Below are 27,387 nucleotides of genomic sequence, written 5' to 3' on the forward strand. Positions count from 1 at the left end.
CTTAGTGAGCTGGGAGACTCTGTGGCAGAATGCAGTCCAGAATCAGAGGCAGAAGAGGAAGGAGGCGAGTGGGAGGAGGAAGGTCGAGAGGCAGAGGTGAGTCAGGAGAAGGAGGAGCCACTGGGGGCTCCCTCTCCTTATGCCAGAAGCCCCCCTCCCTGCTTGTCTCTCAGAGCCAGGAGACGTCTGACAATGGAGGAGGAAAGGCAGGCTGCACACTGGCGCACTGTTGGATCGCTTGCCAGAAACCCCAGAGAGAGAGGACTTGGAAAGCTGTGGGGAGCTAGGGGCCTTCTCTTTTGGCAGCTGATTTCATGGAGAAAGACCCTGTCATGGAATTCTACTCAGTATTGATCCAGGCAGAACTCCAATGTATAGTTAGCAGAGTGAAAACATAAACATGTTGCAGGATCCCCCAAAATAGACCAGAGGCAACTGTATTTCACCCAGCAGAGCTTTACTGCTACTGAAGACAAATGAGCATAATGGTCCCAAATCCAAAACATTCAGGATTGGCCCTGTCCATAAGAAATCCAGTTGCAGCAAACTTAACTTAAACTTACCACAACTTATAATAAGTCTAAACCTTAACACTAAGCGTACAGTGGTACCTCTGGTTACGTACTTAATTTGTTCTGGAGGTTCGTTCTTAACCTGAAACTGTTCTTAACCTGAAGACCACTTTAGCTAATGGGGCGTCCCGCTGCCGCCGTACAATTTCTGTTCTTGACCTGAAGCAAAGTTCTTAACCCAAGGGAACTATTTCTGGGTTAGCAGAGTCTGTAACCCAAAGCATATGTAACCTGAAGTGTATGTAACCCGAGGTACCACTGTAATAAGTCTAAACCTTAACACTAAGCATACAGTGGTACCTCGGGTTAAGTACGTAATTTGTTCCGGAGGTTCGTTCTTAACCTAAAACTGTTCTTAACCTGAAGCACCTCTTTAGCTAATGGGGCCTCCTGCTGCCGTCGTACGATTTCTGTTCTCATCCTGAAGCAAAGTTCTTAACCCAAGGGACTATTTCTGGGTTAGCGGAGTCTGTAACCTGAAGCGTATGTAACCCGAGGTACCACTGTAATTAGAATAGGAAAAATCAATATCAGTTCCATACTTTCTGCACTAAGAAATGCAAACTGGCAGACCCTCAGGGAATGAGCTGCTCTTCTCATGAAGCCCAAAACTCAGCCAAGTCTGTGAACATCGTGTTCTTGCTGATAAAGAGTAAACTCCAGCTGTGAACTGTGGGATTTCCTGCCCATATAACTCTGTGACACCAGCCTTCTGAATGTGGACAGTAGGATTCATCTGTAGTTGCAGTTTGCATGGAATCCTAGAGTTGAAAGGGACCCCAAGGGTCATCAAGTCCCACCCCCTGCATTGCAGGAGTCTCAGCTAGATCCTCCAAGACAGATGGCCATCCAAAGTAGGCTTCTTGTATTTCTATAATCATCACTGAATGCTAAAATAGGCTTCTAAGCAGTGGACAAACGAGAACAAATAGAGGCCAGGATTCACTTAGCCAGCCCCAACAGCATGCCCCCTTGAACCCCTGGAATTTGGCTGTGGGGCACTGGGAAGGATCCTCTTCAGAACAGGACATGAGGAGAGGAGAAAGGGGATCCTTCCATCTGGGAAACTGGAATCCCTGCGTAGGCAGGATGACTTGAAAACCACAAGGAAGAGAACCACCTATTTGCACAAAGATGAATGAATACCCATAATTAAAAGCTGAATAAAATAATTCAATTAAAACGTCAAAATAGGCATCCATAATAGAAATGTGCAGCAAAGCAATCCTATTGAAACAACGCAGCAATTAAGAGGAAGGAAACAACAGAGCATTGTGTAGCAGATCATATTTCTGCTGTCTCAGAGGAGGACATTTCCCTTTTTCTTTTAGGGTTCAGTGTGCTTTGAAGACATCTCTGTCTGTTTCACGGACGAGGAGTGGGCGTTGCTGGATCCTGACCAGAGAGCTCTGCATAAGGACGTCATGGAGGAGAATCGTGGGATCGTGGCCTCTCTTGGTAAGGCTCCCTGTGGGATCGCCCTATCTGCCTGGAAATTCAAAAAATACCTCTATGTGACAAACCTCATATATTTTCACAGAGCTTAACAGCGCCCCCCCCCACAACACCTGGGAACCTAACACACCCACAAGAAAGAGTAAATTACAGTTTTTCTGTTAACCATCTTCCTCCAGTTCTGCCTTTTTATACCACGATTCGGCTGGTCTGAACTGCCCAGGCATCTTAAATGTCAGCTTCAGAGTTGTTAGGAAAGCTAGGTAGCTCCTGTCAGGTTTTTCATTTCAGCATCCACCTTTAGAAATAGAGGCCACAGTTTTACCTACCTTGATGCGCTGAGAAGCATCCAAGGGCCCAGCAGAGTCTGAAGGATGCTGTTGTGCCCGACAGGATTAAGTAAACCGGGCTCTGTTCTCGGAGGAGTCCCTGGCAAGATGGTCTCCTCTTGGGAGCCATAATTGATGGAGTCAGCTTTTGGCCTCCAGTTGGGAATTGGCACAGATCCATCACTCTGGGGCAGGAGATAATAATAATAATAATAATAATAATAATAATAATAATAATTTATTATTTATATCGCGCCCATCTGGCTGGGTTTCCACAGTGACTCTGGGCATCTTCCAACAGAATATTAAAATACAATAGTCTATTAAACATTAAAAGTTTCCCTAAACAGGGCTGCCTTCAGATGTCTTCTAAAAGATGATGGTCAGCTCATAGATCTGGCCTCATGGACCATTTGTAGCTCGACCCAAATATGCTTTGCCAGTCATCCAGGCACTACGAATGAGCAAGACACACAAAATTTTACCTCATGCCCTCTGAGCCAAGTTACCGTATTTTTCGCTCTATAGGACGCACTTTTTCCCCTCCAAAGATGAAGGGGAAATGTGTGTGCATCCTATGGAGTGAATGCAGGCTCCCTGGCTTCAGCGATAGTAACGCGAAGCCTCCAAAGCCTGCGCTCCGGAGGCTTCGCGTTGCTTTCGCTGAAGCCAGGAGAGTCTGGTCTTTGAGGCTGGCGGTGGGGGAAAGCAGCGCTTGCCCCCACCGCCAGCCCCACAGGCTCGTGCGACACCTTCGTGCTGCTCCTGGACCTGGGTGTGCGGCTCCTGCGGGCTTTTGCGGGAGGTGGGGGAGTTTCCCCACCTCCCGCAAAAGCACACGGAAGCCGCACGCTCTTTAAAGGCTGTGCGGCTCCTGCGGGCTTTTCTACGAGGTAGGGGAATTCCCCCACCTCGTAGAAAAGCCCGCAGGAGCCACGCAGCCTTTAAAGCGTGTGCCGCTCTTGGGGGCTTTTCCCCAAGGAGGGAGAAGGGACTGACTGGCTGAGTCAGTCCCTTCTCCCTCCTGTGGGCTTTTGCGGGAGATGGGGGGATTCCCCCACCTCCCGCAATAGCAGGGAGAAGGTCTGGGAGAAGCGGACAGGCTGCACCCAGAGCTTGGGGGGGGGGGGAATCATATCTTTTTCCTTGATTTCCCCCTCTGAAAACTAGGTGCGCCCTATGGTCAGGTGCGCCCTATAGAGCGAAAAATACGGTATTCTTGAAGTGGGAATCTTCCTCATGTAGCCAAACCATCCATCCCCATCCACACACAAGAGGGAGTCACTAGGTTAGGGGAATCCCAAGGTTTTCAGAGGTACATGCAAGTCCCATTAAAAACGGGATTATGATGAGGACTGGATGTCCTCACTGCCCACAGCAGAATATGCTGACCACTGATTTCTCAGTCTGGACAGGTGGGTTTGAGACCCTCAAAATAAAATCTGAACAAAATTGGTGAAGCAGCAAAGAGTTTATTGGTTACATAGACATCCTTGCAAGCACGGGTGTCCAAAAGTAGGCACACACAAATTTAGCAAAACACAAGCTACATGCAGTGCAAGTTCTTTCTCCTGTTTCCCCATTGGCTGGGCGTGCGCAGGGTTTACAGACTATGGAGGTGCAGGTTAACTCTGTGTCCAGGGCGGCTGTCTACCAGCTCCATCTGGTATGCAGGCTGAGACCCTACCTGCCCGCAGACTGTCTCGCCAGAGTGGTGCATGCTCTTGTTATCTTCCGCTTGGACTACTGCAATGTGCTCTACGTGGGGCTACCTTTGAAGGTGACTCAAAAACTGCAATTAATCCAGAATGCAGCAGCTAGACTGGTGACTGAGGGCGGCTGCCAGGACCACATAACACCGGTCCTGAGAGATCTGCATTGACTCCCAGTGCATTTCCGAGCACAATTCAAAGTGTTGGTGCTGACCTTGAAAGCACTAAAGGGCCCAGTATATCTGAAGTAGCATCTCCACCCCCACCATTCTACCCGGACACTGAGGTCCAGCGCCGAGGGCCTTCGGGCGGTTCCCTCATTGCGAGAAGTGAGGTTACAAGGAACCAGGCAGAGGGCCTTCTCGGTAGTGGCGCCTGCCCTGTGGAACGCCCTCCCTTCAGATGTGAAGGAAATAATCAGCTATCTTTTCTTTAAAAGACATCTGAAGGCAGCCCTGTTCAGGGAAGTTTTTAATATTTAATGCTGTATTTGTCAGGCCTGGTCGTTGTCCTCTTCAGATCACCGCACAAACACTTCTTGTTCTTTTATAAAACTTTTTATTGCGTATTAACAAAACAATCTTATAAACGGTTCTTAACTCTTCTTCCTCAGCGTCACTTCTTTCAGATACCTTCTGAGCTCTGCTTCTTGGTGACCAGCCACTCTCAAAATGGCAAAGGCGCCCTTGTTCCTTTCGCTTTCCCACTCTTTTTCCTACCCTCCTGGCTAGAGCTGGCCGGTATCTCCCCTCCTCCCAATCTGAGCTAGAACTGAACCCTGGCCTTTCCTGGGAACAGCCGGTCCCTCCCTGTTGCTCCTCTTGCTCTCTTCTGTTAGATTCACTGCTCTCCTTCCCCCCTTGGGGAAAGCTTTCTCCCTCTGAGAAACTGGAAACTTCTAACTCTTCCCTGACAGTATTGTTTTTAACACTTGATTGGAAGCCGCTCAGAGTGGCTGGGGAAACTCAGCCAGATGGGCAAGTTATAAATAATAAATTATTATTATTATTGTTGTTGTTGTTGTTGTTATCACAATCACCTTTGCTTGAGAGATAACAATGGCTTTTTCCTTAGAATTCTAGCATTTAGACCACTCCTTGCACTCAAATTCACATTACATTGCGCCATGTCATCTTGTAAACACCCAGATGATTTTTTCCATCAAGTAGGTGCAGTCTCTCCATTCTTTGATCATCACTTGCTGTTGTGCACCTTTTCCTGCCTTTACCAGTCTGATTTTGTAGCAACTGAGTCTCCTTATACCTCTTCAAATATATAGAAAGGCCAGCTTTGGTTGTTTCCCCCAATTTTGCTTCTAATTTCTTCATAACTATAGCCTTGCTCACTTAATAGTACTATTTTACATGGCTTTCTGGGTGACCAGTCAACTCTTTGTGCCATTTTTTAAATTTTATTACGTCTGCAAACTCACTAAATGAAAGAACACAAAAAAACCAACCAACTTGATAGAAATCACATAACACACTGACAAAAGTCAACCTAAGCAAGTTGTGCTTGCTTTTTCTGGTTATTTGGCCATAACTTTTGATAAAATACTGTAGGGGCAGCAAGACGCGAACACGTACAGTCAATTAAAAGTTGGTTTTATTCCTGAAAAAACTTGCCTCTTGTCCGGACCTCTCTGCCCCCATGACTTGTGGCTACCCTGATGATGACTCAACTAAATCCTCAGCTTTGTTCCTCTTTCTCTGGAAACAACGCGTGAAGACGAATCTCTTCCGTCGCTTCTGTGATGTCAATTTCCCCTTTTCTTGTACCGCTCCTCTCCTGAATTCCTTCAGGCTGAGAGGCTTGGAAACTGGCTCAGACAAACTATTGTCTGATAACTCCTGTATTTCTCTGGGATGTGAACTCCCCCCTATACTTTCCTCTGTTCTTCCCATAACAATCCTCCCTTTGTGGTGTAGTGGTTAAGAGCAGTAGACTCGTAATCTGGGGAACCGGGTTCACGTCTCTGCTCCTCTACCTGCAGCTGCTGGGTGACCTTGGGCCAGTCACACTTCTTTGAAGTCTCTCAGCCCCACTCACCTCACAGAGTGCTTGTTGTGGGGGGAGGAAGGGAACGGAGAATCTTAGCCGCTTTGAGACTCCTTTGGGTAATGATAAAGCGGGATATCAAATCCAAACTCTTCTTCTTCTTCTTCTTCTTCTTCTTCTTCTTCTTCTTCTTCTTCTTTTCCCTCTGGGCTCCCGTCCAAGTCTGGCAGCTGCTGCTGTTCACTTGCTGGCTCCAGCCTTACATCATCCCCCCCTCTAGGGGCCCCCCTCCTGTTCCTTCTGCCTCTCCTCTTCCTCTCTTGGGGCGCTCTGGGCCACTTCCCACCATTCCTCCTCATTGTCCTCCCAATAACTGCACCCCGGTTGCTGCTCTTCTGCTTCTTCCTCCCACTCGGGCTCATTCTCCCCTTCTTCTTCCCATTTCAGCTCTTCCTCTACCCAACCTTAGGGTTTGGGATTCCTGGGGTACCTACGGTGAAACTCACTCTGCAACCTTGGTACATGTATGTTTCCTGTGCTCTCCCATGAATTCTCTTCTGGTCCATACCCCTTCCAAGACACAAAATACTGCACCCCTACCTCTCCTGCCAGAGTCTAGTAGCTCGTCCACCTCGTATTCAGGTTCACCCTCCACCAATATTGGCAAGGGTGGTGGTTCCTTCCTCTCCTGATACGGGTGTCTCAGCGTCAGTGGAGATAGAAGCAACCGATGGAACACCAGATGCATCTTCATTGACTCAGATAGGCGTAGCTTGAACGACACAGGGTTGATTTGTTCCACCACTTCAAAGGCCCCACCCTTTGCGGTTCCAGCTTACGGCATTGTCCCCTGCTCGGCCAGTCTTTTGTGGACAACCATACTTGGTCCCCCACCCTTATCTCCTTGCCCACCCACCTGTGTTTATCTGCTTCCGCCTTGTACTGAGCCTTCGCCCTTTCTAGGTGGTCCCGCAAAATACTGTGCAGCGCTTTCATTTCTTCTGCATACTGTTCTGCTGCTGGCACTGCGAGGTTGTCCCCCTGCCCTGGAAACACCCATGGGTGTATCTCTTGACAAGCAAAAAATGGCGTTTGTTGTGTCTATGAGTGCACTGCGTTATTGTAAGTGAATTCAGCCAGTGCCAAGTTGTCTACCCAGTCATCTTGTTGGTAATTCACATAACATTGTAGATACTGCTGCACTGTAGCCTTCGTCCTGTCTGACTCTCTTCGTCTGTGGGTGTCTAGCTGACAAGAGGCATATTTCCACCTTCAGCAGTTACATCAGTTTTCTCCAAAACTGGGCTGTGAATTGTATTCCGTTGTCTGATACAATCTGATACATGTGCCACAAAGAGTTGTGCTGTCTTGTGTGCCGAGGGTAGTTTCTCGCAGGGTACAAAATGTGCCATCTTTGAAAAAAGATCCACCACAACCCAGATCACTGTCTGTTTCTGTGACTCTGGCAAGTCGGTGATGAAATCCATGGCAATGGTTTCCCACGGCCCCTGTGGGGTAGGTAGTGTCAGGAGCCATACTACTCTTGTGTAGGACCCTGGCAGAGACACATGCCCGAATGGCATGTTCTCTTCTTCCTGGTCGATTGTTCGGGAGCATCAAAAGCTTTCTTCTGCCCGAACATCACAGCGACTGATGGCAACAGACATCAGCACACTTAGGGATCTGCAGAGTCTTCGCAGCTTGCATAACAGTACCAGCAACTCAGCATTTTGGCTAATCTACTTTATTTACATATAAAACCCTCGGGGCATTCTGACTTAGCTCCTTCCTCTTTCTCATCAGACAGCAGAGAGAACAAAGGACAATAGTCCTACTTCACAGAACACAGTAACACAAGGATCCTGTCTCCGTCACTTCCCACTCTGTGGAATGAAAACATACACCGTCATGTGATAGACAACAATCCCATGACTGCAGACATGGGGAATGACTCTCCAATAGGTAGTGGTTGTAGTAGGCCTGCTGGGGTCTCGCAGGGCCTCCTTGGCCACCAGAAGTTTCACATTACTAGGCATTCTGTCTTCCATTGCCCAAAATGGCCTGCCGTCGGACTATCGTGGCATTGTCTGAGTACCTTGGCTCAGAGTTCCCCTTCTGGGATGTAGAGGGTTCCCCCTCTGTACAGCAACCCTCCTCTCTCTTTTAAATCCTTTGCATCACTCCCCCGTTTTGTATCACCTCTTTCTTTTTCTGAGCAAACCCATCTGGAATCTCAGGCCTAACTACAGAGTGGCTTGCCCCACCTCTTCCAGGGTGTTCAACATTGGCATTTCCGCAAGTTCATCGCAAATCTCCTCGCAGAGTCCTGCTTTGAACAGGGCAATCAAGGCCTTCCCTGCCCACTCCAGTTGACAGGCGTGCATCATAAAACTGGACCAATACTGTGCTACTGTCCCCCTTCCTTGCCTGAGGTTCAGGAACTCCTGTTCCAACTACGCCTATTGTGCGGGATTCCTGAGTATGTTGTCCAAGAGCTTCAAAAAGGCAGGTAAATTAGTGAGCACGTGGTCATTGACATCAGGTAAGGGGGAATCCATTGTCTAGCTGCCGCCCCCAGAAGCTCCACAGTCGTGGCTATTCTTGCTTCATCAACTCTGTAGAATCATATAGTTGGAAGAGACCACAAGGGCCATCGAGTCCAACCCCCTGCCAAGCAGGAAACACCATCAGAGCACTCCTGACATATGGTTGTCAAGCCTCTGCTTAAAGACCTCCAAAGAAGGAGACTCCACCACACTCCTTGGCAGCAAATTCCACTGTCGAACAGCTCTTACTGTCAGGAAGTTCTTCCTAATGTTTAGGTGGAATCTTCTTTCTTGTAGTTTGGATCCATTGCTCCGTGTCCGCTTCTCTGGAGCAGCAGAAAACAACCTTTCTCCCTCTTCTATGTGACATCCTTTTATATATTTGAACATGGCTATCATATCACCCCTTAACCTCCTCTTCTCCAGGCTAAACATGCCCAGCTCCCTTAGCCGTTCCTCATAAGGCATCGTTTCCAGGCCTTTGACCATTTTGGTTGCCCTCCTCTGGACACGTTCCAGTTTGTTAGTGTCCTTCTTGAACTGTGGTGCCTAGAACTGGACACAGTACTCCAGGTGAGGTCTGACCAGAGCAGAATACAGTGGCACTATTACTTCCCTTGATCTAGATGCTATACTCCTATTGATGCAGCCCAGAATTGCATTGGCTTTTTTAGCTGCCGCGTCACAATCTTGGCTCATGTCAAGTTTGTGGTCAACCAAGACTCCTAGATCCTTTTCACATGTACTGCTCTCAAGCCAGGTGTCCCCCATCTTGTATTTGTGCCTCTCATTTCCCCCCCCCAAGTGCAATACTTTACATTTCTCCCTGTTAAAGTTCATCTTGTTTGTTTTGGCCCAGTTCTCTAATCTGTCAAGGTCGTTTTGAAGTGTGATCCTGTCCTCTGGGGTGTTAGCCACCCCTCCCAATTTGGTCTCATCTGCAAATTTGATCAGGATGCCCTTGAGTCCATCATCCAAGTCGTTGATAAAGATGTTGAATAAGACCGGGCCCAAGACAGAACCCTGTGGCACCCCACTAGTCACTCTTCTCCAGGATGAAGAGGAACCATTGATGAGCACCCTTTGGGTTCGGTCAGTCAGCCAGTTACAAATCCACTGAGTGGTAGCATAGTCAAGACCGCATTTTACCAGCTTCTTTACAAGAATATCATGGGGCACCTTGTCAAATGCCTTGCTGAAAACAAGGTAGGCTACATCCACTGCGTTCCCTTCATCTACCAGGCTTGTAATTCTGTCAAAAAACGAGATCAGGTTAGTCTGACATGACTTATTTTTCAGAAATCCATGCTGACTATTGGTGATCACAGCATTCCTTTCTAGGTGCTCACAGACTGTTTGCTTAATGATCTGCTCCAGAATCTTCCCTGGTATTGATGTCAGACTGACTGGGCGGTAATTATTTGGGTCCTCTCTTTCCCCCTTTTTGAAAATAGGGACAACATTTGCCCTCCTCCAGTCTGCCGGGACTTCGCCTGTTCTCCAGGAATTCTCAAAGATGACTGCCAGTGGTTCTGAGATCACATCTGCCAGTTCTTTTAATACTCTTGGATGCAGTTCATCTGGCCCTGGAGACTTGAATACATCTAAACTAGCCAAGTATTCTTGTACTATCTCCTTAGTTATTCTGGGCTGTGTTTCCTTTGCTGAATCATTTGCTTCAAATTCTTCAGGTCGGGCATTGTTTTCTTTATCGGAGAAGACTGAGGCAAAGAAGGCATTGAGGAGTTCAGCCCTTTCTGTGTCCCCTGTTTGCATTTCACCATCTTCTCCTCTGAGTGACCCCACTTTTTCTTTGTTCTTCCTTTTGCTACGAACATACCCATAAAAGCCTTTTTTTTTTTTTTTTTTGCTTTTAACCTCTCTAGCAAGCCTGAGTTCATTCTGTGCTTTAGCTTTTCTGACTTTGTGTCTACACGTGCTGGCTATTTGTTTGAATTCCTCTTTGGTGGTTTCCCCCCTTTTCCATTTTTTGTACACATCCTTTTTTAATCTTAACTCAGTTAAAAGTTCTTTAGATAGCCACCCTGGCTTCCATGTTTCCGTCTCATTGGTATTGCCTGAAGTTGTGCTTTTACTATCTCCCTCTTAACAAACTCCCAGCCATCATGAACTCCCTTTCCTTTTAGTATTACTGTCCATGGGATCTCGCCCAGCACTTCCCTAAGTTTTATGAAGTCGGCTTTCTTAAAGTCAAGAAATTGAGTCCTGGTATGCTTGGCTGCTCTTTTCCGCTGTATAGTAAACTTCAGAAGAGCATGATCACTCGCGTTTAATGATCCTTCCACTTCTACCCCACTAACCAGGTCATCAACATTGGTTAGGACCAGATCTAAAATGGCTGTTCCTCTTGTTGCTTCTCCCACTTTCTGGACAATGAAGTTGTCTGCAAGGCCAGTGAAGAATCTGTTTGACCTTATGCTTTTTGGCAAAAACATTCCTCCCAACCGCTGTGAGGTGCAGCCCATCACTTGCCAGAAGTCCATCTTCAAGAAACTACAGTCTGTGATCTAAGAATCCAAACCGTTCCTGTTTACACCATTTGCGAAGCCAGCTGTTCACTTCCACTATTTTTCCCTCTCTCCCTGGGCCACGTCGTTCAACTGGGAGGACAGATGAGATGACAATTTGTGCATTTAATTGCTTCAGTTTCCTGCCCAGAGCCTCGTAGTCTGTTTTGATCTTCTGGAGGCTATTGCTTGCAGTGTCATTGGTTCCCACATGAACCAAGAGGAAGGGGTATTTGTCAGTGGGTTTTATGATTCCTTGCAGTCGTTCAGTTACATCTTGGATCTTAGCCCCGGGGAGAGAGCACACCTCCCGAGACATCTTGTCAGGCCCACAGATCACTGCTTCTGTTCCCCTCAGTAGGGAATCCCCTATCACCACTACACGCCTCCTCTTAGGTTTGGTCGGGGTTCTTCCGTGAGCTGTCCGTTCCAAGGTCACCTGCACATTCCCTGAGGACTGACTGCTGCTCGTCTTCATATACCTGATCGACTGTAATGAGGGAGAGATCCTCAAATGGAGACTGTTCTTCGTCTTCCATGCTAGGGGAGAGGACTTCAAAGCGATTGTGTATTCTTCCCCTTTAGGACGTAGGCAATATAAGCAGGAGGCTCAGGAGTCATACTCTGCACTATTCCCATTGAAGTGTGGGGGAGGGGGGACTAGGTTTTCTGCAGTTTGCCTACTGGATAAGTCAGAGAGCTCTCTTGCCTGTTCTCCCGTCACTCCTTCCAGTCGTGCTAATATTATCTTTAATTCTTGATTCTCTGCCCAGAGAAATTGTGTAGGATCCACTGCTGTTGGAGCCTCCGCAGCTGCCGCTCCTTGCCTGGCTTGCATATCCACGGGCTGCTGCTGCTGTCGCTTTTCAGCCATCCTTGCTTAATTATCTGATGGGCTTTCGTTCTCAGCAGCAGTTGAGTTGAGTCATGCTGTAGTGGCAGCAAGACTTGAACACGTACAGTGAAGTAAAAGTTGGTTTTATTCCTGAAAAAACTTGCCTCTTCTCCGGACCTCTCTGCCCCCATGACTTATGGCTACCCTTATGATGACTCAACTAAATCCTCAGCGTTGTTCCTCTTCCTCCAGAAACAACGTGTGAAGACGAATCTCTTCTGTTGCTTCTATGATGTCAATTTCCCCTTTTCTTGTACCCCTTCTCTTCTGCGTTACTGCACTCTGAGAGGCTTGGAAACTGGCCCAGACAAGCTATTGTCTGATAACTCCTGTATTTCTCTGGGCTGTGACCTCCCCGTTGTACTTTCCTCTGTGTTTCCCATAACAATCCTCTCTTCGTCCCCTGGGCAGCCATTCAAGTCTGGCAGCTGCTGTTGCTCGCTTGTTGGCTCCAGCCTGACAAATACCGATAACTGAACAAACTTTGTTGCATTACATTCTTGATTAAATTATCTTTCCATTGATAAATAATTTCACAATATTATTAATAATACCTTTATTGTCATTGTACAACCTGTGTACAATGAAATTCAACGAGCCTCCCTCCCAAAGAAGTGGTGTTATGAGCCATCAAGCCTCTGAAATACACTTTCCCCCAAAAGGCTTCTACAATTTTACCACTACTGTATATCAAGCAAAGCAACATGCAACAACCATTAGAATCTAATAATAAATACATTGGTTAATGACAGCGAACAAAGATAATGAACACTCACCCAACTCCCTTCAGTTCTCCTTCATTTGTTCCTGAGGCTCAAATCTCTTTTTGCCTCCATTGCAGATTGTGATGAATTGGAAATCGAGAACAAGGATGAACACGACAAAATCCCCAGAGAGGAGAAGCCACATAAGAATTTGGAGTGTGGAGAGAGCTGCAGTCAGAGCTCCCATTCCAGTTCCCAACAAAGAAATCTCATTGGAAAGAAACCCTACCAGTGCTTGGAATGTGGAAAGAGCTTCAGTATGAGCTCCGATCTCACTAAACATCAAAGAATTCATAAAGGGGAGAAACCCTATCAGTGTATGGAATGTGGAAAGACCTTCAGTCGGAACGACTCTCTCACTTCCCATCAGAGAATTCATACAGGGGAGAAACCATATCAGTGCATGGAATGTGGAAAGAGCTTCAGTCAGAGCTCTGATCTCAATTCCCATAAAAAAAATCATACAGGGGAGAAACCCTTTCAGTGTATGGAATGTAGAAAGAGCTTCATGAAGAGCTCCCATCTCACTTCTCATCAAAGAATTCATACAGGGGAGAAACCCTATCAGTGCGTGGAATGTGGAAAGAGCTTCAGTTGCAGCCAAAGTCTGACTTCCCATCAAAGAATTCATACAGGGGAGAAACCCTATCAGTGTGTGGAATGTGGAAAGAGCTTCAGTTACAGCCAAAGTCTGACTTCCCACCAAAAAATTCATACAGGGGAGAAAACCTATGAGTGCATAGAATGTGGAAAGACCTTCAGTCGGAACGACTATCTCACTTCCCATCAAAGAATTCATACAGGGGAGAAACCCTATCAGTGCATGGAATGTGGAAAGACCTTCCGTCAGAGCTCTGATCTCACTAAGCACCAGAGAATTCATAAAGGGGAGAAACCCTATCAGTGCATGGAATGTGGAAAGAGCTTCAGGGAGAGCTCCAAACTCACTTCCCATCAAAGAATTCATACAGGCGAGAAACCATATCAGTGCTTTGAATGTGGAAAGAGCTTCAGTCAGAGCGCCCATCTCACTTCCCATCAAAGAATTCATACAGGGGAAAAACCCTATCAGTGCTTTGAATGTGGAAAGAGCTTCAGTCAGAGTAATGATCTTACTTCCCATCAAAGAATTCATACAGGGGAGAAACCCTATCAGTGTGCGGAATGTGGAAAGAGCTTCAGTCACAGCCACTATCTTACTTCCCATCAGAGAATTCATACAGGGGAGAAACCCTATCAGTGCATGGAATGTGGAAAGAGTTTCAGTCAGAGCTCCTCTCTCACTTCCCATCAGAGAATTCATACTGGGGAGAAACCATATCAGTGCTTTGAATGTGGAAAGAGCTTCAGTCAGAGCACCCATCTCACTTCCCATCAAAGAATGCATACAGGGGGAAAACCCTATCAGTGCTTTGAATGTGGAAAGAGCTTCAGTCAGAGTAATGATCTTACTTCCCATCAAAGAATTCATACAGGGGAGAAACCCTATCAGTGCACTGAATGTGGAAAGAGCTTTAGTCGGAGCTACTCTCTCACTTGTCATCAAAGAGTTCATATTGGGGAGACATCCTTCATTATATAGCTTTAGGAGACAAGGAAATCTGCACTTTTTAAACCAGGCCTTTGGCTGATTGATATCTAATGTCCTTTTAAAATGTGGTGAGAAGAGGGTTACATATGTGTATTTTGTCTTTTTATATTGTGTTTTTGTTTTATGTTGTAACTGTCCTGACACGTGGCAACAGGAGTCAAACTTTAGAGACTGAGGTTTTTTTGCCCCCCAATAAAACATTTGAGGGTCCCACCCTCCCAGTTGGTAGGCATTGCCATTCTAATGGCATGCATGCATCATGTGATTGATTATGCAAGGCAGGCCTTACCTGACCCACCACCAATATTATATTCAAGTCAGCACCACTGGGTCAAGTGGTATGCAAATTAAATACATAAATTGCCTTCGTTTGCACGTTCCAGCTTGTCAATATCCTTATTCATTATCATTTTTAAAATTTATGTACCCTTCACCTGAAGATTTCACAACATAAACACAAAGGATGAAAGCATGGCTTTCTCAAAAACAAGTAAATCCAGAGAAATCTCTCCTCCCCTTTTTTTGGATGGAGTTATAAACTTTGTTGATCAGGGGAGAGCTGTGGAAATAGTGCGTCTTGATTTCAGTAAGGCTTTTGACAACGTCCCCTGTGATCTTTCTGTGAGGAAGCTGGTAAAATGTGGGCTGAACAAGGAAACTGTTAGGCGGATTTGACTGACCGAACCCAAAGAGGACTCCTCCATGGTTCCTCATCATCCTGGGGAAAAGTGACAAGAGGGGTACTGCAGGGTTCTGTCCTGGGCCCATTGTTGTTCAGCATCTTTATAAATGACTTGGATGAAGAAGCTGAGGGGGTGCTCATCCCATTTGCGGAGGACACCAAACAGGGAGAAAAGGCAATGTGGTAGAAGGCAGAATCAGATCAAGGGCAGGAATAGTACCACTCCATTCTGCCTTGGTCAGGCCCCACCTAGAATACTGTGTTCAATTCTGGGCGCCACAAGTTAAGTATCTTAAATATTGGCTGCCTGGAGAAATCAAGAAGGTGGGGAAACACAATCCATATTCCTTTTATAACATGTGGCCAATGTTTGTTGAATACATGTATTTTTAATACTGTTGTAGGAATCCACCCAGCACTCAGTAATTGTTATTAAACATTAAATATGGGACGCTTAAGCACTACCCGCCCCCCCCCGCTGATCTCTCAGAGCGAAAATACCTCTGTGGGCGGGATCGGCTAATAGGATAGCTTCAAGAACTGGGTCAGTCACCAACCCTGTGTGTACCTAGAGAAAACCACTGTAGGGATAGTAAGTTGTGATGGTAGTGAGTCGCACATGAGTGCAGTTCATTTAAAGTTGGTTTTATTCCAAGAAAAGAACAGATTACCAGGAGCTCCTCTCCCGCGAGCTGGTCGCCATTACGATGATGACTCAACTAATAATAATAATAATAATAATTTATTATTTATACCCCGCCCATCTGGCTGGGCTTTCCCAGCCACTCTGGGCGGCTTCCAAAAGAATATTAAAATACTATAATACATCAAACATTAAAAGCTTCCCAAAACAGGGCTGCCTTCAGATGTCTTCTAAAAGCCTGGTAGTTGTTGTTCTCTTTGACATCTGGTGGGAGGGTGTTCCACAGGGAAGGTGCCACTACCGAAAAGGCCCTCTGCCTGGTTCCCTGTAACTGTGTATTACTGTGGAGTTCAGCCTTTCACCTACATTCTGGGAGAGTGTTTCCATGATAAACCCCCTTCCTTTTGTATCTTAAGAAAGAAAAATTGGGACGTCATTGGTGTCCAGGAAACACATATAGCAAAGAAACATGACAGAGTTTTGATAGATAAGAAATTAGGAACAGAATACATAGCTTCAGATGTTTCCAAAAAGAGAGGAATAGATATATATAGAGAGAGAGAGAGAGAGAGAGAGAGATAGATATATATGTATATATATATATATATATATATATATATATATATATACCAAAAGATAGATGCAAAAATCCTACTTAAAGATGATGAAGGAAGAATATTAGGAATACAATTGACAAAAGGCAGAGAAGAAATAATTTTGGTAGGGATGTTAGGATATTTCCGTTCCACCTTAAAAGGGAGCAGGCTTTGTGAATCACAGAGTCTGTGTATTTCCTGTTCACAGGAAGTTTATGTTTTGTCTTTGCTTTCGTTTCTCTCTCTGTGCCTGGACACTGAAGCAGGCAGTCATGTTTTTTCTTTGTTCTGACCAACGCAGAATAAACTTATAAATAATGCTCTCCTTAGTGCATCTTTTGCTGTGCATTATCTGTTGATAGAGCGTGCATCAGCTCTGGAATGTGGCAAGCTATTTCTGGAGCTCGTGTCGCTAATTGCTGATACTGCGTGTCTACGGGAGATCGATGGACGTCCGGAATCGACGTGGGCCTTGATGGATGATGTCTCCCTGGCAGTATCCCAACAATATGCAACAAGTGGAAATAAAACAAACTTCTTCAAAAACAACCTTGAAGATATTAGAATACAGTAATGACAGTATGATCATCATGGGAGACTTCAACGGAGTAACATCCCTGGCTCTAGATAGAACGGAGAGAGACGTAACATCAAGAAAAGGGAAGTTCCCAATAACATTTAATCAATTGGTAGAAGATCTGAATTTAAAAGATGCTTGGAGAGAGAAACAGATAAGGGACAGACAATATACCTTCTATTCATATGCTAAAAAATCAGATGCAATCCAGACTTCAAATAATCTAATACCTTTTCGAAGAAATGTTGAGATCCTCCCGAAAATGATATCAGACCATAATTTGGTAATGATGTGTCAGGGAACTGACATCGGAGCAGAGTGGAGAGGCTAGGCTCCCAGATTCTGCCGGAGAGGGAACCAGTAAGGGAAGAGAGAGAACGTCATCTGGGGAAGGAAGTCCAGGTGACACCAGGAAGAAGGGAGAGGGAGAGAGCATCTCGGAGGTGAGGCTCCGAGACTCTTCCAGTGAAGTCAGTGAGGAGGGTGGAGGACCACCACTCGGCACGCCCACTCTGCGCAGAAGGCTTCCGCGCAGAGAGGCGAGGCGAAGGTTGTCCGTTAAGGAATTCTTATGCTGGAGGAAATTTAGGAGACGCCCACTCACGGATTCTGCTAGCGACTGAGCAGCAGCGCAAAGGGCTGCTCAGTCAGGGAAAGACACAACTACCCCTAAGCAGTTTGGAACGGCTGGAGATTTACACACAAGCAACCCCATTTCCCATGACAGCAATCCGTGAGTCCTTTACGTTGCTTGTGTGCAAGAGGACCGGGGTACAGTCATGAGTCAAACCGGAGGAGCCGGCGCAGGAGAGGGGGCCAAAGGCGGACAGAGTCTGGAGGAGAGAAACCGAGACTTGGAGCAGCAACTGGCTCTACTAGCGGCGCGGCTGGATGAAAGGAGGACACATGACGCCCAGGGGAAGATTACCCCCATCGCAAGAAAGGTACCGGGACTTGTGCAGACGTTTGGGGGCAACCCCAGGGATTATAACGCTTTTAAGACAGAAGTGCAGTATGCGCTGGATCTGCAGCACGATGACTTTGCCGACGATGGGGGAAGAGTTGCTTTCGTGGTGGGGCACCTGCAGGGGAGGGCCAGAGATTGGGTCCGACCCTTAATGGCGGCGGAGAACGCGGCTCTGAAGGACTTGAGAAAGTTTTTTAGCGCCATGGACCACATGTTCTCGAGTGATGTTGAATTAAGTGTAACTCGTAAAGTACTGATGGGGTGCAAACAAGGGAACCAGTCAGTGAGAGAGTACTGGTCGAGATTTGCGATGCTGATCCATAAGCTTGGGTGGGATCTGAGTTCCGAACCAGTACAAATGTTATTTGAGGAGGGCTTATCCTCTTGGGTGAGAGACGAACTTTCCCACTCACCCCGCCCGGAGTCGATGGACCAGCTGACCAAGTTGGCGCTGGCTGTAGGAGTCAGGCAAGAGACACGCGCTCTGGAAAGGCGGGAAGGGAGAGCAGAGCATTGGCATGACAACCGCATTCCAGACATGCCAGCGTCTACGGTGCCACCCAAGGAGCCAATGGGGATTGGAGGAGCGAGCGTGCGCGGGTTTTCAAACTCCAGCGAGGTGCGTAAGAAGGAGGGGAAAACAAGTAAGAAGTGTTTCCTATGCCAGCAGCCGGGACATTTTGCCAGAGTATGCCCCAAGAAGAAGGCGTGGCAAGGAATGGTGGGGGCAGTGGGGAGTGAGGAGGAAAGGAAAGAGACGCCGGGAAACGGCAGTGCTTGGCTGCAGGAAGGAGGGCACAGCAGCCAGGCGAGCAACCAGTAGAAGTGCCCAAACCAGACCCTCCCCGAGCAGCCATCGCCATAGAGGTGGTGCTAGAACTCCCAAATGGACACCCCATCAAGGTGAAGGCGCTGCTGGATTCAGGCAGTTCTTGCAACTTCTTTAGCAAGGATTTTGCGCTAGAACACCAGCTACAGGTGGTGCCTCTAGAACATCCCCTGCAAGTAACCACTATTGATGGGAGAGAACTCTTGGGAGGGGAAGTGACCCACCAGACCCCGCCCATGAAAATGACAGTTTCTAGACACACAGAGACAATTGCCTTTCACGTAGCCACCTTAGCAGGACCACCCATCATACTGGGAATGAGTTGGCTGGCACTGCACGACCCAGGAGTAGGGTGGCACCAGCGGACAGTCACCTTTGGGTCGGCCCACTGCGTAGAGCACTGTCATGGAGGGGAAAACCTGAGGATGGCAGTAGCCAGGGTGGCAGGGATGGCAGTAGGGGAAAAAGGGAAGGTACCACCTCAGTATGCGGACTTGGAAGAAGTCTTCAGCGAGAAGGAGGCGGATCGGCTACCACCCCACAGGCCCTTTGACTGCCAGATCAACTTGCTCCCAGACGCTCAGCTGCCAGTGGGTAAGCTGTACGCCATGTCAGATAGGGAGATGCAGGAATTGCGGAAGTTTATTGACAAGAACCTGAAGCGAGGGTTCATAAGGGAATCAAGGGTGGTGGGGGGTAGTCCAGTGTTCTTTGTGGACAAGCGAGACTCCAAGGAGCCCAGGCTCGTAGTGGACTATCGTGCGTTAAACAGGGTGTCGGAACCAGTGACCTTCCCAATGCCCAGAATTGATGACATCTTAGCCAGGGTAAGGAAGGGGAAGATTTTTACCAAGCTGGACCTTCGGGGGGCGTACAACTTGATAAGGATGAGGGAGGGGGATGAATGGAAAACCACCATGTTCACCCCTCTGGGAGCCTTTGAGTACTTAGTTATGCCCTTCGGACTCCAATCAGGCTCCTCCACATTTCAAAGTTTCATGCACCATGTGTTGGGGTCCCTGCTCTACAAGAATTGTGTAGCTTTCCTGGACGACGTCCTAATCTACTCAGAGAACGAGGAGCAGCATGTAAAAGACGTCAGGGAAGTGCTGAAGAGACTGCAGGAGCACCAGCTGTGGGTCAAACTGGAGAAGTGCCAATTCCACGCTCGAGAGGTGGAGTTCCTTGGCTATCGGTTGTCGGACAAGGGCTTGGCCATGGACCAGGGCAAAGTGCAGGCAGTGCTAGAATGGAAGCCTCCCAAGAACAGGAAGGACGTACAGAGGTTCTTGGGGTTTGGAAATTTCTACAGGAAGTTCATCAAGAACTTCGCCCATCTAACGGCACCCATAACGGATTGTCTCAGCAGTAAGAGGAAGTTCGAATGGACGGAAGAGGCCCAGCGGTCCTTTGAAAAGCTTAAGAGGGCTTTCGCGTCGGAAGAGCAGCTTCTACATGTGGATCTGCGGAAGCCGATGAGGCTAGAGACGGACGCATCAGACAGAGCGGTAGGAAGCATATTGCTCCAGCCGGGAGATGAGGGACGGTGGAAGCTGCGTGCCTTTTTTTCCAGGAAGCTGAACAAGTGAGAGCAAAACTACACGGTGTATGATCGGGAACTGCTGGCAATTCACGAGGCCTTTCGACGCTGGAGACATTTTCTAATAGGTGCACAGCACAAAGTCCAGGTGTGTACTGACCACAAGAACCTGGAATATTGGAGAACGGCGAGAGTACTGAACCAACGACGGTGCGGTGGGCACAGGAGTTTTCCAAGTTTAATTTTGAGATTAGGTACGTGCCTGGGAAGGAAAACGTCAGAGCAGACGCCCTCTCCCGCAAGCCCGAATACTTGGAAGGGGAGGGAGGGAGGGCCAGAAGTACGTCATGTCATACCCGAGGACCGATGGGTGTGTGGGGGAGTGTTAGTAGGGAGGCAAGAGCTGGCCGGTTTGACAAGGGAGGACCAGTATGCACAAACCAAGATTAGGGAGATCCGAAGTACTGTGGAAAATCAGGGGGGGGGTTGAAGTAAAGGATGGGGCATTGTACTATAAGGGTGCATTGTACATACCTGAGGGGGATTTGAGGAGCAGAATGCTCAAACAACTACATGACAACCCCACGGCGGGACATTTTGGCCAACACAAAACAATGCTACTGGTCACCAGGCAGTTCTGGTGGCCACGGGTGAGGGAGGATGTGAAGGAATACGTGCGCGGGTGCCAGCGCTGCCAGAGAGCTAAGGGGGAGAGGGCAGCACCCGCGGGGTTACTGGAGCCCTTACCGACACCAGAGAGACCATGGGAGGTGGTATCAATTGATTTTATGACTGATTTACCCAAGGCCAGGGGGGAAACTGCAGTAATGGTGGTAGCTGACTTGATGACCAAAATGTGCCATTTTATTGCGTGCTCGCATGCGGTGTCTGCAGAAGAAACAGCAAAACTGTTTGTAGAGCATGTTTTCAGGTTGCATGGCGCCCCCTTGAGGATTTTATCCGACAGAGGCCGGCAATTTACGTCCAGATTCTGGAGGAAGCTAATGAGTCTGCTGGACGTCGAGGTGAGTTTCTCGACGGCCAGACACCCAGAAACCAACGGACAAGCAGAGAGAGCTAATAGCATATGTCATGGGTTCAGGAGCAGAGGCACAGGGGAGAGAGGAGATGGAGAGCGAAGGGGAAGAATCTGAGGGCAGCGGAGGGGAGAATGACAGTGACCCGAGAGATTCCATGAGCCTCTCCAGCGAATCAGAAGATTCCCAGAAGGGGGCGCCGGTGGTCAGGGCAAGGGGGGTCCCAGGGGGGACGCACCAGAAGCAAGGGGCCAGCGGGGACTCCCAAAGCAGCAGCTGGAGATCAGGACCAGCTTCCCCACCAGAGCGTAGCGGGGGGGAAGAGTCCCATGTGTCAGGGCCAGCGTCTCCTCCAGCAGGGAGAGAAGATGAGTCAGGGCTGACCACGCCTCTATCGGAGAGCGGGGGAACGGAGGGGAGGTCAGATCCAGCTAGCCTCCCCGAAGGGGAGAGCAGTGACAGGAGCAGTGTAACGGTCAGGAGGAAGGTTGCCGGCTGGGCGCGCACGCCAAGTTCAAATGTACAGGCGCGCGGGACAGCAGAAAACCCGGATTGGGAACCAGGTCCTAAAGCCCGCCGGAAGCAGGGGGAAGACTCAGGGGACTCAGCGTCAGAAGAGTGTAGGAAGGGGGAGACCCCAGCGGACAGGCGGACCCAGAGGAGGAAAGAGCAAAGGAAGAGGTGGAGCAAGGCTAGAGTCTTAAACTGGTGTCTGGGGGGAGGAGACTCAGACGGAGCTTCGGCGGTCTAGAGTTTCAGACGTAGAGCTGCACGCTACGGCTGTGGAAGTGAAACTGAACTTCAATAAAGACTTTTGTATATAACAACGAACTGGCGTTGGTCCTTTGTGAGCTGGGACCTAGGGCAGCTCTGACAGCATACTTCAACAATACCTACGCTGCTACGTCAACGAGAGGGAGAATGATTGGGTGGACAAATTAGCGCTGGCTGAGTTTGCATACAATAACGCGGAACATGTGTCCACGGGGATGAGTCCGTTTATGGCGAATTACGGGTGTCACCCCAGGGCTTTCCCCGGGGAGGGGGAGGGAAGGTGCAGTGTTCCCGCGGCTGAACAATTTGTGGAAGAAATGGAGGCTTTACACCAACAGCTTAAGATCAACCTGGAAAGGGCAAAGGAAGAGTACAAGAGGCAGGCAGACAAGCACCGCAGAGAGGGGGAAACCATAAGAGTGGGGGACCAGGTGTGGTTGTCTACCCAAGGGTTACCGTTCAAAGGAGGGTGTAAGAAATTACGGCCAAAGAGATTGGGACCGTTCGAAGTAGCCCAGCAAGTAAATTCGATGGCCTTTAGGCTCAAATTGCCATCTCACATGAAACTGCACCCAGTGTTCCACAGGTCCTTACTCTCACCGTTTAGGGAGGGGAGGGAATTTCTGGGTCAGCAAAGTGAAACACCCTTGCATCCACAGATGGAGGAAAGGGAACTCAGTGGCCATGCAGCTGAAATTCTCAATTCCAGGTGGAGAGGGGGGCGAGTGGAATACTTGGTGGCGTGGGAGGGGCAGTCAGAAGCAGAAAACACATGGGTCCCAGCAGAAGAGATGAGGGATGAGTATCTGCAGGAGGAGTTTCATAGCAGGTATCCGAGAAAGCCCAAACCACCAGAGAGGTTCTGGGGGGAGCAATTTGGCACCACCGATGAGGAGGAAGAGTTTGTGGGGTTTCCCGCCTCCGAAGAGGAGGAAGGGGAATTATCCGAAGGAGAAGAATCCGACTGGGGAGATTGGGGAGCGAGAAGAGAGCAGCGAATGGAGAGAGGTGCTTGAATCATCAGATGGAGGGGAGAGTTCCTTCCGGGGGTTTCCTGCATCACCGTCCAAGGAATGGACGGGGGAGGGGGAGGGCCCTGGGAGGGAGGTGGATGTCAGGGAACTGACATCGGAGCAGAGTGGAGAGGCTAGGCTCCCAGATTCTGCCGGAGAGGGAACCAGTAAGGGAAGAGAGAGAACGTCCTCTGGGGAAAGAAGTCCAGGTGACACCAGGAAGAAGGGAGAGGCAGAGAGCACTTCGGAGGGGAGGCTCCGAGACTCTTCCAGTGAAGTCAGTGAGGAGAGTGGAGGACCACCGCTTGGCACGCCCACTCTGCGCAGAAGGCTTCCGCGCAGAGAGGCGAGGAGAAGGTTGTCCGTTAAGGAATTCTTATGCTGGAGGAAATTTAGGAGACACCCACTGACGGATTCTGCCAGCGACTGAAGCAGCCACGCAAAAGGGCTGCTCAGCCAGGGAAAGACACAACCACCCCTAAGCAGTTTGGAACAGCTGGAGGTTTACACACAAGCAACCCCAATTCCCATGATATGATGGAACTAAAATATAATAAAATTAAAAACAGAAGTTGGAGGTTGAATGGATGATTATTAAATGATGAGAAAATATTAGAGATAACCGGATAGTCCTAGAAAGAACAGAGATCTTAGATTTGGAAAGCTACAATAATAGGTTTGGATTACACACCTATTTAGGTTACAATAAGAGCAAAGCCCATACAGATTTCAACAACCATATTATAAGAAATTCCTTGTATAAAGTTTGGATAAAACGCCAGCCGCTCTTGGAACCATTGACACCCTGGCAGCTGTCCCTGCTTGAAGCCCATGCGGTGAAAATTTATAATATACAAATATTAAAAAACGACCAAGGGAGAGTCATAATGGTAAAGGCTAAAAAAAAATTATTGATAGGAATTTATGCTCGAAATGAAAAATAAATCAGAATTTTATAAAAAGTTGGAGAATGATTTAATGGAATTTGCAGATCTAGAAATGATTTTGATGAGCGATCTGAACAGAGTGATGTCATTGGAAATGGACAGAACAATTAGGAAAAAGGATACTAAGGAGGGCAGACTTCCAAAAGCTTTCTTTGAATTGGTTGACAATTTCAATTTGATAGATATTTGGAGAACCAAACATTGGTTAGATAGAGAATTCACATTTCATTCTAATGTATACGAAAGCAGTTCAAGAATCCATACGATATGGGTGTCTAAAGAATTAGAATTGAAGGTAAGAAAAATACAGATACAGTGGTACCTCAGGTTAAGTACTTAATTCGTTCCGGAGGTCCGTTCTTAACCTGAAACTGTTCTTAACCTGAAGCACTGCTTTAGCTAATGGGGCCTCCTGTTGCTGCTGCGCCGCCGGAGCACGATTTCTGTTCTCATCCTGAAGCAAAGTTCTTAACCTGAAGCACTGTTTCTGGGTTAGCAAAATCTGTAACCTGAAGCGTATGTAACCTGAAGCGTATGTAACCCGAGGTACCACTGTATTGCCAAGAACAATATCAGACCACAACCCTGTTTTCTTAGAAATGCAAAATGAAAATCAGTCTATGGAATACACTGGGATCTCCTTCTGCCCTTCTTTGATAGGGCTTGTGTACATCCATCTCCTCCCTCTGGGGGGGGGCACTGAAGTTTGCAAACTGGTGGTTCGGGGGGGGCAAGCACAAAGGATTGCATCATCTCTCTCTGCTTGGCTCAGAGCCAGCTGCCTCCCGACTTCTGCTGGGTGTTAATGATCACTGCAGCAGGAGCCGAGTGCCTGGCATGGATGAGGCCTCATTCTGGCCTTCTGCTCCACTGAGCAAATGTGACAAAGGTCAGGGTTCCTTGGGGGGGGGCATAGAATTTCCCCAAAATCACAGGCTCATCAGAGGGCTGCCCCACTGGCCTAGACTGGAGCCACTCTGTCCCTCATCCAGCGGGCTTGGGCACGACCCTGCTGACTTGTGCAGAGGTGGCCGTCTTCAACGGGACATTCTGGGATCCAAAGAGAAGCTGGGATCGGCTGCTGGGATCCACCCTGTCCCGCTTTGAACAGGACAGTCGTGGACTATCCATTCTGGCCCTCTGCTCCACTGAGCAAATGCAATAGAAGCCGAGGCTTCAGGAAGTCCCCATATGATGTGTCTTCTGCTGTTGAACCAAGCAAGCAACATTCATTCCCTACTAATAAATCTACAACACTTAAAATATAAATCCGGGGACATTATTTTTTTTTAATAAGATATTTATTAAGATTTTTTAAAGTATTACAGTAAAAATGGAAAAATAAAAAGAAAAATACAAAATAAAGACAGTTAAAAACACATTGATTTTCCGTTACTTATTTTCCTTACGCTTATTTCCCTGGACCTCCTCATACCTCCCTTTTTTGTATTCCACTTCAATTTATTTGTTCAGCAAATCATTACCATTAAGCTTTTACCCATTTATAAGCCTTTTTCATATTCTCTTAAAGCATTACAGCTGGAAACCACTTAATTTCTATCCAACATCATTCTAACATTCATTAATTTTACAATATTTCTGTAAGTAGTCTTTGAATTTCTTCCAATCTTCTTCCACCGACTCTTCTCCCTGGTCTCGGATTCTGCCAGTCATTTCTGCCAATTCCATGTAATCAATCACCTTCATCTGCCATTCTTCCAAAGTGGGTAGATCTTGTGTCTTCCAATACTTTGCGATGAGTATTCTTGCTGCTGTTGTAGCATACATAAAGAAAGTTCTATCCTTCTTTGGCACCAATTGGCCGACTATGCCCAGGAGAAAGGCCTCTGGTTTCTTCAGGAAGGTATATTTAAATACCTTTTTCAATTCATTATAAATCATTTCCCAGAAAGCCTTAATCCTTGGGCACGTCCACCAGAGGTGAAAGAATGTACCTTCAGTTTCTTTACATTTCCAACATTTATTATCGGGCAAATGATAGATTTTTGCAAGCTTGACTGGGGTCATGTACCACCTGTATATCATTTTCATAATATTCTCTCTTAGGACATTACATGCCGTAAACTTCATACCTGTCTCTCTGCCACTTCTTAAAACAGTCCATCTTGTCCACAATTTGCAATGTCTGAAATAAAAACAACATTCTCGGCAATACATTCATTTTTATCACAGCAATACGGCCCAACAGTGAAAGCTTCAAATTTGACCAAATTTCTAAATCTTTTTTCACTTCCGTCCAACATTTTTCATAATTATCTTTAAATAAGTTCCCATTTTTGGCTGTCATATTAATCCCCAGGTATTTCACTTTTTTACCACAGTCAATCCTGTCTCATTCTGAAACCTATCTCTTTCAATCGGTGTTAATTTTACAGATAGGTAGCCGTGTTGGTCTGCCATAGTCAAAATAAAAAAATTCCTTCCAGTAGCACCTTAAAGACCAACTAAGTTAGTTCTTGGTATGAGCTTTTGTGTGCATGCACACTTCTTCAGATACACTGAAACAGAAGTTGCCAGATCCTTCTATATAGTGAGAAGGTGGGGAGGGGTATAACTCAGAAGGGTGGTGGGAATGGGTGATTGGCAGATAGCTGAGATGAGCCTGTTGACGACTCTTAACGACTGCAATAGGTCTTACAGGAAAAGGCAAGGGGTGAGAAGGTGAAAAATGGCTTAGTCATGTATAATGAGATAAGAATCCAATGTCTTTGTTCAGACCAGGTCTCTCCATGGTTTTAAGTTTGGTAATGAGTTGTAATTCAGCAGCTTCTCTTTCCAGTCTATTTCTGAAATTCCTTTGTAGTAAAACAGCTACTTTGAGATCTTGTATAGAATGTCCTGGGAGACTGAAGTGTTCTCCTACTGGTTTCTCTGTTTTGTGATTCTTGATGTCAGATTTATGTCCGTTTATTCTTTGGCGTAAGGTTTGGCCTGTTTGTCCAATATAGAGAGCTGAAGGACACTGTTGGCATTTGATGGCATACACAATGTTAGACGATGAGCAATTAAATAGTCCCGAGATGGTATGTGTGATGTTGTTGGGGCCAGTAATGGTGTTGTCCGGGTGTATGTGGCAGCAAAGTTGGCATCAATATTTCTCTGATTTCGGTATAAGTGTAATATACGTATCTTTCCACGACTCTGGTGCCCTTTTCCCTTCCAATATTTCATTGTGGACTTCCTTCAACGGTTGCAATAACCACTCTTTCAAAGATCTATAGTATCTAGAAGTCAGCCCATCCGGTCCTGGAGATTTGCCCAATTGCATATTTTGAATGGCACCTTCTACTTCCTGTTCAGATATTTTGTAGTTCAGCATTAATTTACTTTCTTGGGAGATTTTTTGTAATCCATTTGTCTTCAAAAATTGG

General features: G+C 47.2%; 3 protein-coding genes across 4 annotated transcripts in view; all 3 read left to right on the top strand.

The window, feature by feature from the left end:
• Positions 1 to 14,408, top strand: part of LOC308475117 (uncharacterized protein) — a 120,929-nt gene extending 106,521 nt beyond the window's left edge. The window contains exons 4-5 of the mRNA XM_081002042.1: positions 1,904 to 2,030; positions 12,877 to 14,408. Of these exons, the coding sequence (XP_080858168.1) occupies positions 1,904 to 2,030; positions 12,877 to 14,381 (1,632 nt within the window). The 3' untranslated portion in view covers positions 14,382 to 14,408. The remainder of the gene's footprint in view (positions 1 to 1,903; positions 2,031 to 12,876) is intronic.
• LOC308475218 (uncharacterized protein) overlaps positions 1 to 27,387 on the top strand; it is a 172,343-nt gene that overhangs the window by 51,775 nt on the left and 93,181 nt on the right. The window lies entirely within an intron of this gene.
• LOC308475188 (uncharacterized protein) overlaps positions 1 to 27,387 on the top strand; it is a 54,315-nt gene that overhangs the window by 4,305 nt on the left and 22,623 nt on the right. The gene's annotated exons all lie outside the window — the stretch shown is intronic.

This window comes from Podarcis pityusensis, assembly GCF_964106645.2.
Source record: "Podarcis pityusensis genome assembly, chromosome: 4".
Lineage (NCBI taxonomy): Eukaryota > Metazoa > Chordata > Lepidosauria > Squamata > Lacertidae > Podarcis > Podarcis pityusensis.